This window comes from Delphinus delphis, chromosome 17 (genome assembly GCF_949987515.2).
Source record: "Delphinus delphis chromosome 17, mDelDel1.2, whole genome shotgun sequence".
Taxonomy (NCBI): domain Eukaryota; kingdom Metazoa; phylum Chordata; class Mammalia; order Artiodactyla; family Delphinidae; genus Delphinus; species Delphinus delphis.
Genome location: NC_082699.1, coordinates 19000899 through 19014016, shown reverse-complemented (window position 1 = coordinate 19014016; position 13118 = coordinate 19000899). Strand labels below are relative to the sequence as shown.

The following is a 13118-nucleotide window of genomic DNA, read 5'->3' as shown; positions in this document are numbered from 1 at the left end:
ATACTTTTTTTGGTACATGAGTCAAGACCAGAAATCTTCTCAAAGACTCAACATCAGTTTCAAAAATTATGTGGTAGAAATGTCTCCTTATTAAGTTGATAGATATTTCAAATAAAGTAGTAAATGACAGAAATATTTAGTTTCCCCTTTTGGAATGTATGATTGTAACACTTTTCTATGTCTTTGTGATTATCAATGGTTTGTTTTTTTTGATGTAAAAAATTTCACAGGCTCTAGATTGAGAAAAAAGTGATATTTTTGAACCTCCTGTGACAATATAATATTCTGATATAAGTAACAGTTAAAATGTGTATGTCACTCTCTACTATTTCAATAATTTCACTATTTCAGTAAATGCATGGAAAATTTCAGAATCAGCTCCATAGGTTCTTAATATTTTTTAATAAACAAAATTAATAGCAATCATATTTAAAGCAGAAGTGTCTTATTTTATTTTCAAATCATTTTGGAGTTCACTAAAACCATTTAACATCTCTGCTTTTGCTTTCCCCATTTGTAAAATGGAAAAATAAACATCTATTTCATGGACTTTTTGTCAAACTCAAATTAAATATTACATGTGAAAAAAGCTTATAAATTTTAAGACACTACTGGAATTTGAGGAATTATTATTTGACATGTTCATCAGACTAACAAAAATCAAATTAAGATCATTTTCCTCTACTAAAGGATGTAAAAGAAAAATGTTAATATTAAATGAGTTTTATGGTATTTATTGCTTTCATAAAATGTAGGTTGGAATCATAACTTATAAGGTACAAGCTGCAAAGTTTTAGAATTTGTGTATATTCCAGTGCAATGCATATTTATAGCAGATAGAATGGGAACCAGGAACTAAGTGAAAACATTCTCTAAATTCAGTGCACAGCTCAATGTTGAAAGATACTGGTTATGTTATTCTTTTTTGGTGGAGACTACAACTTGCTGCCTATTTATATCAAATACTTCTTTGTGATATGTTTTATACATTTATGTCTACTAAATCCTACTTAGAAGGATTAGAGTTATTTTGTAACAAGACAGAAAGAGAAAAGGATGATCTCTCCCAGAAGTATTCTGCTGGGCAGCGAGGATGTGTACAGTGGGAGCAGGAATGTCACCACATCACGAAGTGCGTATGACATATGACCTCACATTATAGGCTCTGGGGATATCACTGATCCGGTTTAATAAAAAGAAGAAAAATTATGGTAGCAGAAACTGTAACTATAACCAAAAGCATAAGGCATCCAATATTATACCTGTGTCTCAAACTGGACTATTAACTGACAAAAAATGACTTTTACACTTCCTATGAAAATATAAACATGTGAGACTCGCTGGCAATTTTTAAAAAACACAAGTAGTAAGCCATAAGCCATACCAAACATTAAAATATGTTACAAAGCAAATTAACAAGGCATGTTAGTATTGGCTGATAGATAGCTAGATCGATAGATCAGAAGATACAGCCAATAATTATAGCAATATTTATGGAAGTTTAGTTCAAATAAGACAGCATGTTCAGATTTATGTGGGAAAGATGAACTATTCAAACAACAGTGCTAGGAAAAATGAAGAGCCATTTGGAAAAATATAGTTGGATTTCTCCTTCCTCAGTCCTTATACCAAAATAAATGTTAGATTTATCCAATATTTAAACATAATAAATAAAAACTTTAAAGTGCTTGAAGAAAACGTTGAAGTTTTTTTTTTTTAATGTATGCTTGAAGTAAGAATGGCTCCTCTAAGCAGAATGACACCCGAAATCATTAAGGAAAAGACTTAAAAAATTTAACAACAGGGGCTTCCCTGGTGGCGCAGTGGTTGAGAATCTGCCTGCTAATGCAGGGGACATGGGTTTGAGCCCTGGTCTGGGAAGATCCCACATGCCGCGGAGCAACTAGGCCCGTGAGCCACAACTACTGAGCCTGTGCGTCTGGAGCCTGTGCTCCGCAACAAGAGAGGCCACGATAGTGAGAGGCCTGCGCACTGCAATGAAGAGTGGCCCCCGCTTGCCGCAACTAGAGAAAGCCCTCGCACAGAAACGAAGACCCAACACAGCCAAAAATAAATTAATTTTTTAAAAAATTTAACAACATACACATACAAGTTTAAAAATGAAAAGAAAAATGACTGGTCAAAATATTTTAAATTAATAAGGAGGTGTTAATTTCTTAATTAGACAGAATAGCATAATGGTTAAGAGTTCACATGCATGTATGCACAAATCCATAAATACAAAGACATGCAGATCTGTGACTGTAAATCCATATGAGGCTTGGTTGAATTTATAAAGAGAAACTTTACAAATTCAAAGTAACATACTTTTCATGATATATCTTTAGAACATCTGAATTTTTTATTGTTGCCATGGGCTTCATTACCTCTTCCAAATAAAATACAGCTTATAAAAACAAACATTTGTAGCTTTTTGGTTACAGCCAGTGTAGAATAGCCTGTTTTGGACTAGCCTTCCAGCACAGAACAACTATAAAAGCTGAAAAAAATCTATAAAACATGGATTTGGAAAGCATCAAATATAGTCCAGGCTTGAAGGGGTAAAACCCTTGTGAGAAGGGAATTGTATAATGAAATGTCAGATAAGGGAGATGATAGAGCAGAAGCAGAAAGTGTAAGTCTTACTGTGTTGAGAAGACTGAGGCCAGATGTTGGTGCTGCCAAACTGGCTGGGATTTAATAGGCAAACACCAGTGGAGAAGGAAACCTCAGAGAGAGGGCTTAAAAATTAGTATACACATCTCCCCTAAATCATTGTCTGACCTGCTGTGCACTCACAGGGTAACACTCAAAAATGTTTTTAAAACTTACTAGAAGTAGCATCTGGGAGGTTAAAATGCTAAAGCAGACATGGCAGTAGCCACATGATTTAGGGAGAAAAGCTGGAGTTCAAACCCAGTCAAAGTTAGGGGTAGCTTTCGTTACTACCCCGTGCTTTAATTTGAGACCCCAGAAAGGCTATGCTCTAATAGTGAGGGCTTTGGGAATGAAGACAAAAATAAAATAACTAGCCCTAACAAAGACGAAAACCAAGCCTTAATAGGACCAAGGTGATCCAATAGTGCTGCGGTTGTTTTGCAAAAGAAAATTTAGCCCACCTGGAGGAAGATAACATCATTTAGAATTTCTACAATTTTCCTCCAATTCAAACATATGAAGCATGCAAAAAGAAAAGAAGCAAATGACCCCAAATCAAAGAAAAATAAAAAAGGAAAGAGAAATCTACAGGTGATTTAGGTATTTTAGTTACCAATTGGTTATCAGTCTGATTGCCAAAAAATAAAGATAAAATTTTAAGAGCAGCCAAAGAAAATCACTCTTTGCATTCAAAAGGACAAAAATTAAACTTAAAGCTTAATGGTCATCATAACTATAGAAGGCAGAAGACCATGGAATATCTTTAAAGTGATCAAAAGGAAAAAGACAAGTTACTCAGAAATCTCTCTCTAGCAAAAATGTCCTCCAAAACTGAAGATGGAGTAAAGATGTATCAGATAAATAAAAGCTGAGTAAATACATGAGCAGGTGGCCTACACTACGGTATATTATGTTTTCTCATATTAAATAAAATATGACAATATATGGAAACACAGAACTTCTGAAGTAAACAAACCCTGGAAAAAGTAAATGTAAATAAATACTGACTACTTCAATGAACAACAACGTCTTATAAGGCAGATCAAAAATGTAGAAGTAAAAATTATGATAACACGAGCACAAAAGGCAGGAGTGGTGGTAAATGAATTAAACTGTTTGAAGGCACTTGCATTTAGAAGTGACAAATGTGCTAATTTAAGATAGACAGTAATATAATAAAAAATGCATATTACAGTCCCTATAAATTACTACTATGAGAAAAATAAATGAATATAGAGCTAAAAAGTTAATGGAAAAGTTAAAAAAAAATGGAATAATTAAATATACCTGACTCATCCAAAAGAAGACAGGAAAGGAGGAACAAAGGAATAAAAAACAGATGACCAAAATGGAAAATATATATCAAGTGTAGGGGATTTCAGAGCTGACCAAGGAACAATATACAACCACAAGGTGGCAGGAGCACACACAAACTTTACTGGTCAAAGCTCTGACAGGTTTTCACGGGGAGTCCCTCACAACACGAGGCCAATTAGAGGCTAAAACGTGGGGCAGAAAAACAGGAAACTTACTTGTCTAGGTGATGTCGCTTACCCAGGTGGGGAGCTTGTTGGCCTAGTTATTGAAGCCTCCTCTGCAGTAGATGACTTTATAGGGCATTTGCTTATGATAAAAGTATCTTCATACCTTGTACCCATCCTGAAAAGTATATTTGCATAAAGAGATTAGGCTGTGTATACAGCTAATAAAAGATGCTGGCTGTGGGAGAGAAATAACTAACAAGAGGCCAGAATCTAGAGCCATATTTTAGGAGTTCAAATCCTGGCTCCAATATTTACTTTATGGGTGATTTTGAGGAAGTTATTGAACTCTTATCATCTATAAATGAACATGATAATAATGGCCCTCTCCTCACTGGACTGTAGTGTGGACTGTGTGAGTTTCCATATAAACTGTTTAGGACAATGCCTGGCACGTAATAAGCACTCTATGAAAATGGCTATTACTAGTACTATTTATAAAATCATTTGATAGGCCTCTTAGTATTTCACACAGCAATACCAGTTGTCTGGCAGTTTTTTAATGTCTTACAGACTTAGTGTATATGTTGTGAATTTTTTTGTTTTTTTTTTTTTTTACTTTTTAAAAAAGAGATTCTGATGCAACAAACAGATATGCTTCTAAATTGATACATTAAATTACCGAATTAGGTTTATTCTTTATTAGTATGGTACTCACCCTTACTGGTAGAGTGTTTGTAGTATAATCACTGTTGATACTTTCTGAAGTGTGCAAGGATGTATTCAAAGCATTTAGGCATCAGGACTCTAACATTGGGTTTGTGTGCTTGTTCCTGGTTTTATCTCAGGGAAATATAGAAAATATGATTGGAAGTCTGAAGAACTTACTTAAAATTATTCACAGCTCTATAAGACTTAGGCCAAGTCAGTGCATATTCAGTTTTTCCACCTGCAAACTGAGATGATGAATGGTAGTTAGATGAACACTAAGACATTTATCTAACACACCATCATTCTATAAAAAATGTAAATTTACACACACATAAATTCATATACATCATAGACAGAGGTTGTCCAACTATAGTTCTCAAAGGAAGCTAAGATTTTTTTTCTTTTGGTCGATTAAAACTGTATCAAAGTTATAGAACAATTTCCAGCACATCTGCTCTGGATACATTATCATAATTATTTCCTTACATTGTACATCTCAGCAGTGCCAGAGCAATGAGCCAAGTAGGAGCAAAAATCTTATTATTGAGCAGTGACAACAGTTCCCAATTCTTTTCTTCTCTGATGTTTGATAACTGAAGTCAATTAAAGACTTCCAGTGGAATTCTTTAAGTTAAAATAAAAGGGGATTCCCTGGTGGCGCAGTGGTTGGGAGTCCGCCTGCCAATGCGGGGGACGCGGGTTCGTGCCCCGGTCCGGGAGGGTCCCGCATGCAGTGGAGCGGCTGGGCCCGTGAGCCATGGCCGCTGGGCCTGCGCGTCCGGAGCCCGTGCTCCGCGGTGGGAGAGGCCGCAGCGGTGAGAGGCCCGCGTACCGAAAAAAAAAAAAAAAAAAAGGTTATTTGTATTTAACAGCTATAGATGAACACTCACCTCCCGGCTAAGTGCAAATACAGGATTTGGCTTATTTTTAAGACTGCAAGGTCGGGCCAAGGTCCAGCCCGCTGCGCAGCCGGGTCTGGGCAGTGGCGGGAGAGGCCAGGCCGCAGGCTGGGAGTTCCGGAGCAGCAAGGCGCTGCCAAGGTCCAGCCCGCCCCAAAACAGAGACGCCTGTTCCCCTGAAGCAGATCCAAGGAACTCCTCAGTCTTGCTGTCCAGGGCCCCGTGGGAAAGTCCTCTGCTGCTGAGAGATGCCTCAGAGGCCTGACTCCCACAGAGGCCGCCCTGTGTACCTTGCCGGCACAGGGCCACGGAGCGTCTAGCTCCAAAGACCTTACCTGCTCCACGTCAGGAGTGCAGTGGGGGAAACAGCTGACCCCAGGAAGATGGGCTGCGAGGCTGGACCGGCCCTGTTCACACAGCCCTTCAGCTCCTGGACGCCTGAGAGCAGGTGCTCCGTGAGGATGGGGGGGGCGGGGGGGGCGGGGCGAGCGAACTGCCAAACTGCGCATGCGTATCCTGCGACTCGGCATCCGGGCTCTTTCGGATCGGTCCCAGATTGACGCCTTGTAGGGATGGGCTAGGCCCATCTGGCCGGGGACTCCGGGCCAGATCTCAGGGGAACTCCTTAGTCTTGCCATCCCAGGCAGTACCGGGAAGTCGGCTGGTGAGAGACACGTGGGAGGCCTGACTCTGGCTCTGCGTACCTTCACGGCGCAGAGCCTTGAGTCTGGCTGCAAGGAAGTTCCTCGCTCCTCTTCTAGAGTGCAGTTGGGGGAGCCGCTAGCCCTAGGAAGATGGCCACTGGGCAAGGTCGGCCCAGGTTCACAAATGTTCATAGGATCCCCTGGAGTGTTTGCTTAATACCAGCCTGACTCAAAAAAGAGCAATGAGAGAAGAATAAATGGAAGCTTTTCCAGAGCTCACCAGGACCCAGGAAACAAGTTCTGAGCATCCGGAGTGGCTATTCCTTGCGTATCAGTGGGAGCACTTCATAGAGACCCCAAAAAGATTAGACCTCAGTATGAGACTAAACAATCTCTACATAGTGATAAAGAGAAAATCTTGAAAGCTGCCAGAGGAAAAAGAACCATTATGTAGAGACGGATACAAATAGAATGATTGCAAAGCTCTCTTCAGAAAATACATAAGCCAGAAGGCAATGACATGACATCTTTAAGATACTAAAAGCAAACAACTGTCAACACAGAATCTTATATCCAGTGAAAATAGTTTTTAAAAATTAAAGCAAAATTAGGACTTTTGAAGAAAACTTGTAATAAAACACAAAACAAAAATTAAGCTGCACTCCATCAAATTTAAATTTTCTGCTCTCCAAAAAACATCATTAAAGTAGCAAATACATATTTACATATATACTGCTTAAAATACATATCCTTATATGTATATGGATGTATATGACAAAAGCCTTATATCCAGGATATATAAAAAACTATTATAATTCAATAATAAAAGACAACCAATCATTTAAAAATGGGCAAAGGGTTTGAATAGACACTTCACAGAGTAGATATATAAATGGCACATGAAAAAATGCTCAACATTATTATTCATGAGGTAAATGCAAAGTAAAACCACCATAAATGAGAGAGGATTGCACATGTATTGAACAGCTAAAATTAGAAAGATTAAATGTAATCAAGTTTGCCAAACATGTAGAGCAACCAAGAGCTCTCCTACATTACTTGTGGGACTGTAAGATGGTACAACCACTTTGAAAAAAAGGTGAGCAAAAATATTTTAAACACATATTTGCTACATAACCCAGCAATTCTTCTACCTATGTATCTAAAAGAAATGAAAATATGTGTATAGGCAAAGCCTTGTACATGAATATTCGTAGCAGCTTTATTCAATATTACCTAAAACATGGAACATTCATCTGCAGTAGATGAATGGATGAGTAAATTGATGGGAATTCATACAACAGAGTACTATACAATGTTTAAAAAAGAAAAATTACTGATAAATATAACAACATGAGTAAATCTTAAAAACATTAAACATTATGCAGAGCAAAAGAAGCAAGGCACAAAGCAGTACATACTATATAATTATATTTATATGAACCCCTAGAGGTGTTCAATCTAATACTGATAAAAAGCACAACAGTGATAGCCAAATCTGAGGGCATTTGGAGGATTGACTGGAAATAAGCAACACAAAATTGGGGGGGTTTATGGAAATGTTTTATATCTCCTTATAATGGTAGTAAATACAAATGTATAAATTTGTCAACACTAATGTAGTTGAATTGTGTTCTCCAAAATTCACGTTTAAATCCCAATCCCCAGTACCTCAGAATGTGACCTTATTTGGAAATAGAGTCATTGCTGATGTAATCAGTTAAGATGAGGTCATATTGGATGACTTGTGTACTTATACAAAAGGGAAATTTGGACTCAGGCACACACATAAAGAGGATAACGTGTGTATATTGGGTTTATGCCACATGCCAAGGGAATACATAAAAATGTCAGCAAACCAACAGAAGATAGAAGAGAGACATGGAACACATCATTCCCTAGAGCATTCAGAGGGAGCCTGGCTGTACCAACACCTTGATCTGGGACTTCTAGCCTCCAGAACTGTGAGACAATAAATTCCTGTTGTTTAAACCACTCATTTTGTGCTACTTCATTAGAGCAGGACTAGGAAACTAATACAACTCATCAAAGTGTATAATAAATGCATACACATTCTTGAATGTAAATTATACCTTAATAAATTTGATTTAAAGTGATTGAATCTAGTTCATTAATATCTGAAATAAAGTCCGTAACTTTATTTAAATAACTTCTGAGAGTTCACATGGAGATAAGTTACTTAACCTTTTAGAATCTACACTCTAATACATAAATTTGGGAAAATAACCTTGCCTCACAAGTTGTGAGAAATCAAATAATATACATGAAATCTAAAGCAGTGTTTCTAACACATCGTTGGTGCTCAATACATGTCATCCCTTCTCCTAGAATAAATGAAAGCAGAAAGCTTCAGGAGGGGCTATTATCTGTTCATTTATTCATGTTTTTCATTGTATTGTTCCTAACCAAGTTGTTCCCATACGGCTTTAAAAAAAAAATCTTGGTTTTAGCATAAGTTAAGAGCTCAGTCAGGCTGGGATTTTAACACTCCTAATGTTATTTTAAATCAATCCATACACTTTTAAATATTTATTCCTGATTTCTATTTCATCTTACATACACGTCCCTTTTTAAAAGTGAGCTTATCAGATACAGCCCTGTGTAGGCCCTCTGTTTTCATCTTCATCAGCATAGTCATAAATATAGTCGACAATTAGAGTTTTAATTAGAAGGTATTTTTTAGTAGTCGCTGAAAAATTAGTTTTCACAATTTAATGATCTAGTACAAAGATATTTGCTTATCAACATTGTTTTACACTCATTATTTTGCAGAACATGACAGGGATCGGAGAACAAGAAAAAAAGAGAATATCTAACTGGTAGGCATAATAGTAGAGTTCTAAAAAGTTTGTCTTTTAAAAATCTCAAAAGTATAATTTAGCCTTTAATTCCAGCAAATTAGTGAAAGAGGTTCAGGTAATTTGACTAAACTATTTCTTCAACTCCTAAATATTATGGTGCCAGGGTTGAAATACCACATCAGATAAGTGTTTTAAATCCACCTGAACAATGTAATTCTTTGTGCAATAAATTAGCTTAAACCCTAAATCTTGAAGTTTGGTATGTTTGCAAAAATCATTGCTGTTTCTTTCTTAGCTCACCATGTTCTTCAAGTGAGTTTATATTTAAGAACATAGTAGAAATGCTAGAGAAAAGTCAAGACTTCAAGTTACAATATTGAATAGAAAAATAGACACTATAGCATGTAAATTATCAACAGATTTAGGAAAGAAAAAAATTTTGATTACTCTGCTTTACTTGAAATGCCCACATTATTTTTATTAGATGCATAACATTAAAATAATAGTTAACATGTGGTCTGTTAACCTTTGAAAGCTGAAATAATGATGTTAATATTGATACTATTATATAAGCATTGAACTCTGTTTTAAGTCCACATTTAGAATGTTTATCAATAAACTATTTTAACTAGCTATAATATTTTATTTCTGCTGTGACAACATGCACAATGTTTACTTATGTCATCAAGAATAAAATTAGGAATTGTTGGACTATTCATTCAACAATACTGACCCACTATTTTTAGAGGATAAAAATTACTGTGTCTCTGGGGTACAGAGATAGATAAGAGTATTACCATTATCCAGGAGCTTATCCTTAAATTTAAAGAACTAAATATAATATAAGGCAAAATTTAAAAATTAATATGGTTAAGTTAAAAAGGCATATTAGAGAGCATTATTTTATTCTTACCAGGAGAGTTGCAGAAAAATTCCTGGAGGATTTCACATTTAGTTAAATGCTGAAGGATCAGTAGTGTATTATGACAGATGCATAGTTTCCCCATGGTAAATAACAACAAAAATGATTATAAAGATATTAGTAATAAAAACTAACGTATATTGACCATATATTGTGTGTTTAATGTTCTTTTAAGTAGGTTATACATAATATCTCAATTATTTCTTAGAGCAATCCCTATGAGGTATTATTTGTCCCATTTTTCAGGTGAGGTAATTGAAGCACAGAAAGTTATGTAACTTACTCCAGGCCACACCCTGTAGAACAGCAGAGATAAGCAATATGGAGCAAGACTATGGAGGGTCTTAAATGCTTTTATAAGATGATTTGGTTTTCTTAAATAACGGATTTATGGAAGAGAGTAATTCCAGTAAAAATTAATGATGCACTGAAAAAGAATGGAGAGGAACAAAATGAAAAGGCTCCACCTGGAGACACGGCAATAGTACAGAAAACTGATGATGAATAGCTAAACGAGAGACAAATATAACAATTCTTATACTGACAGAATTAATGGGGCGTCCCTACTCGGGGTCGGGGGGAGGAGTGAGGAACAGAAGATGAATCTCACTATATGTGTTTACATTTCAATCACAGTATTTAGGAAGGTGTCTGTGTCTTTTGGAAAAAAATATGATCCCACAAAATTTGCTTTAAGTTTTGACATTTTTAATATATAAATGGTTACTTTTTGATTACCTACATTTTGAACCAATTCCCAGCCAATACTTGATAACTGATCATGATGTTAATTTCTTCACCAATTGCCTCTCCAGCAGCTGTTTATGTGAGCCCCTCTTTTCTTTCCTTTTTTGGTATGATCCAGATCTCTTGCTTTCTCTGATCCCTCCTGTAATTTATCTCTCTTTTATCTGTTCCTAAACACCTACTCATTTCCTTTCTAAAAATATTTGAAGTATTTGTTGCCAATTTTTCATAATCACTTTGTATCTTTCAGATTCCTTCCTTCTAGTTTATAAATAGATCTCTCTTTTTCGAAATTTCCCTTAATATAATGTTTCTAAATATATATTGTCTGTCTCGTCTTTCACAAACAAATAACTAAATAATCAGGGTGACTCTGAAACATCTGATATAAGGGGTGTTGTTTAGATTAATGTCAAAACCCAAATTCAAAAGACTTACAATAATTTTGTTAACTGAAAATGATTTCTAAATCAAAATAAGGATACAAAGGGGACTAAAAAAAATACTTTGAAACATGATTAATTTTAATATGTTTACAAGGAAAGAGTAAATTCACCAGCAGAAAAAAAATTACCAAAATTAACATTTTACAGTTTTTTAGTCTTAAAGCACAATACATTTTTCATACAAACAAATATATCACCATTATAGATACCATAATATGGCAACATTTATACACAAGGCCATTTACCATTAAGAAAATCAGTGGCAATGGTGATGCAATACATCAGTTCATGTTTGTTAAACTTTTTGCTATTATACTTCCTGGCCCGCAGGAGTATTTGCCAGGATACAATATAAATGTGTGACCCCAGTTTGAACAATACATAGAAAGCTCTGGTTGCCCATGCTTAATCCTACATTTATTATATGATCACTAGAAATGTTTTCGTACCACTACTCTGACGTAATTCCGTTTACTATTAAGACCGTTCCCAAGAAATCAAACATTTTAACAGATTCACTTGGATATTAAGGAATTATTTTATACAAAATAAGTGCAATATCAGGACTTAATATTCTATATGCCTAAACTTAATAAAAGAGAAAAACTATACAGGTATTATGTGGAAAATAATTTGATATTATATGGAGTAGGTAATCATAGCATTGAACTTGGGAAAATGCAGTATGTGTTTTTTTCATTTTTAGAGTTACTATTTTTATTATTGTTTTTAAATGCACCAGATGATTTTCTGAGGAACATTCACATTCAATGTTTAGTTTCATTTTACTAGTGGCATATACAAAGCACCATATAATATAACATATGAAATGTAGAACAATTATGACTATGTAATACTGTAGAAATAACTGCTAAGAAAATATAGCAATATTTAACACAGGATTTCTAAAACCATTACATATTCATCACTTTTCCCTAAACTAATAATGTCCCATGTTTTATTTTATAGACGTAGTCTATCACAATTTATATGCATTTGACACTCATGGGGGGTTGAAAATAGTTGATATCTTCTGTACAGTAATGTTACAGTTTTATACAAACTTCAGAAATATGGCATTTGGAATAGTGTTCCTCCTCCAAGTGTTCCATTTCACACAACAGCAAATACTCTGAATGCCTTTCCTCCTGGAGGATTCTGTAAACTGCAAAAAATACACAGAGTGTATTGATGTCATCTCCATATATAATCCTTCAAACAAATCATGCTTTCTTATGACAGTCAAGAAAGCAGCTCTATGAATCCAGATGGCCAACTTTCTTAGACTACTATGATTTATAGTTATTGGAAAGCTTGAGTGAGGATGACATAATTCTTAAAATCTTGGCTGTACACAAGTTTGCTAAAAAAAATGTAAGGTGCATAGTGGTAATAATAGTCCTTTATATAGAACGTTATAGATTTCAGGTCATGTTTTCATATATTACCACCTTTAGTTCCAATAAAGTACAGTTAAGTGGCTCTTATGCCATTTTACTGGGGAAATACTAAGATACAGGTTTACAACTGACCGGCATGGTTAAAAGCTAACTGCAAGTTAAAGAGATGGAGATACTTAAGAGATACTCTGGAATACTAACTTATTATTCCCTAAGTCTGACAAAATTTAAATTATATAGCTAGCATACTTATTAATATTTTAACATCTGTGGTTTCAAAAAAATCTTAGTGAGGAAATTTAATGGTCAAATCTGGAAGGTCCTAAGTATTTCTTCACTGAAATGGAAACATACACACACACACAGAGCACTCAATCTCATTTCAGAA

The 13118-nt window shown here is 35.4% G+C and overlaps 1 protein-coding gene across 2 annotated transcripts in view; it reads right to left on the bottom strand.

Annotated features, from left to right (window-relative positions):
• Positions 1-11311: 11311 nt before the first annotated feature.
• Positions 11312-13118, bottom strand: part of CRISPLD1 (cysteine rich secretory protein LCCL domain containing 1) — a 42778-nt gene continuing 40971 nt past the window's right edge. For both annotated transcript variants that reach the window (XM_060035183.1, XM_060035184.1), the window contains one exon: positions 11312-12495. In XM_060035183.1, the coding sequence (XP_059891166.1) occupies positions 12444-12495 (52 nt within the window). In that variant the 3' untranslated portion in view covers positions 11312-12443. The remainder of the gene's footprint in view (positions 12496-13118) is intronic.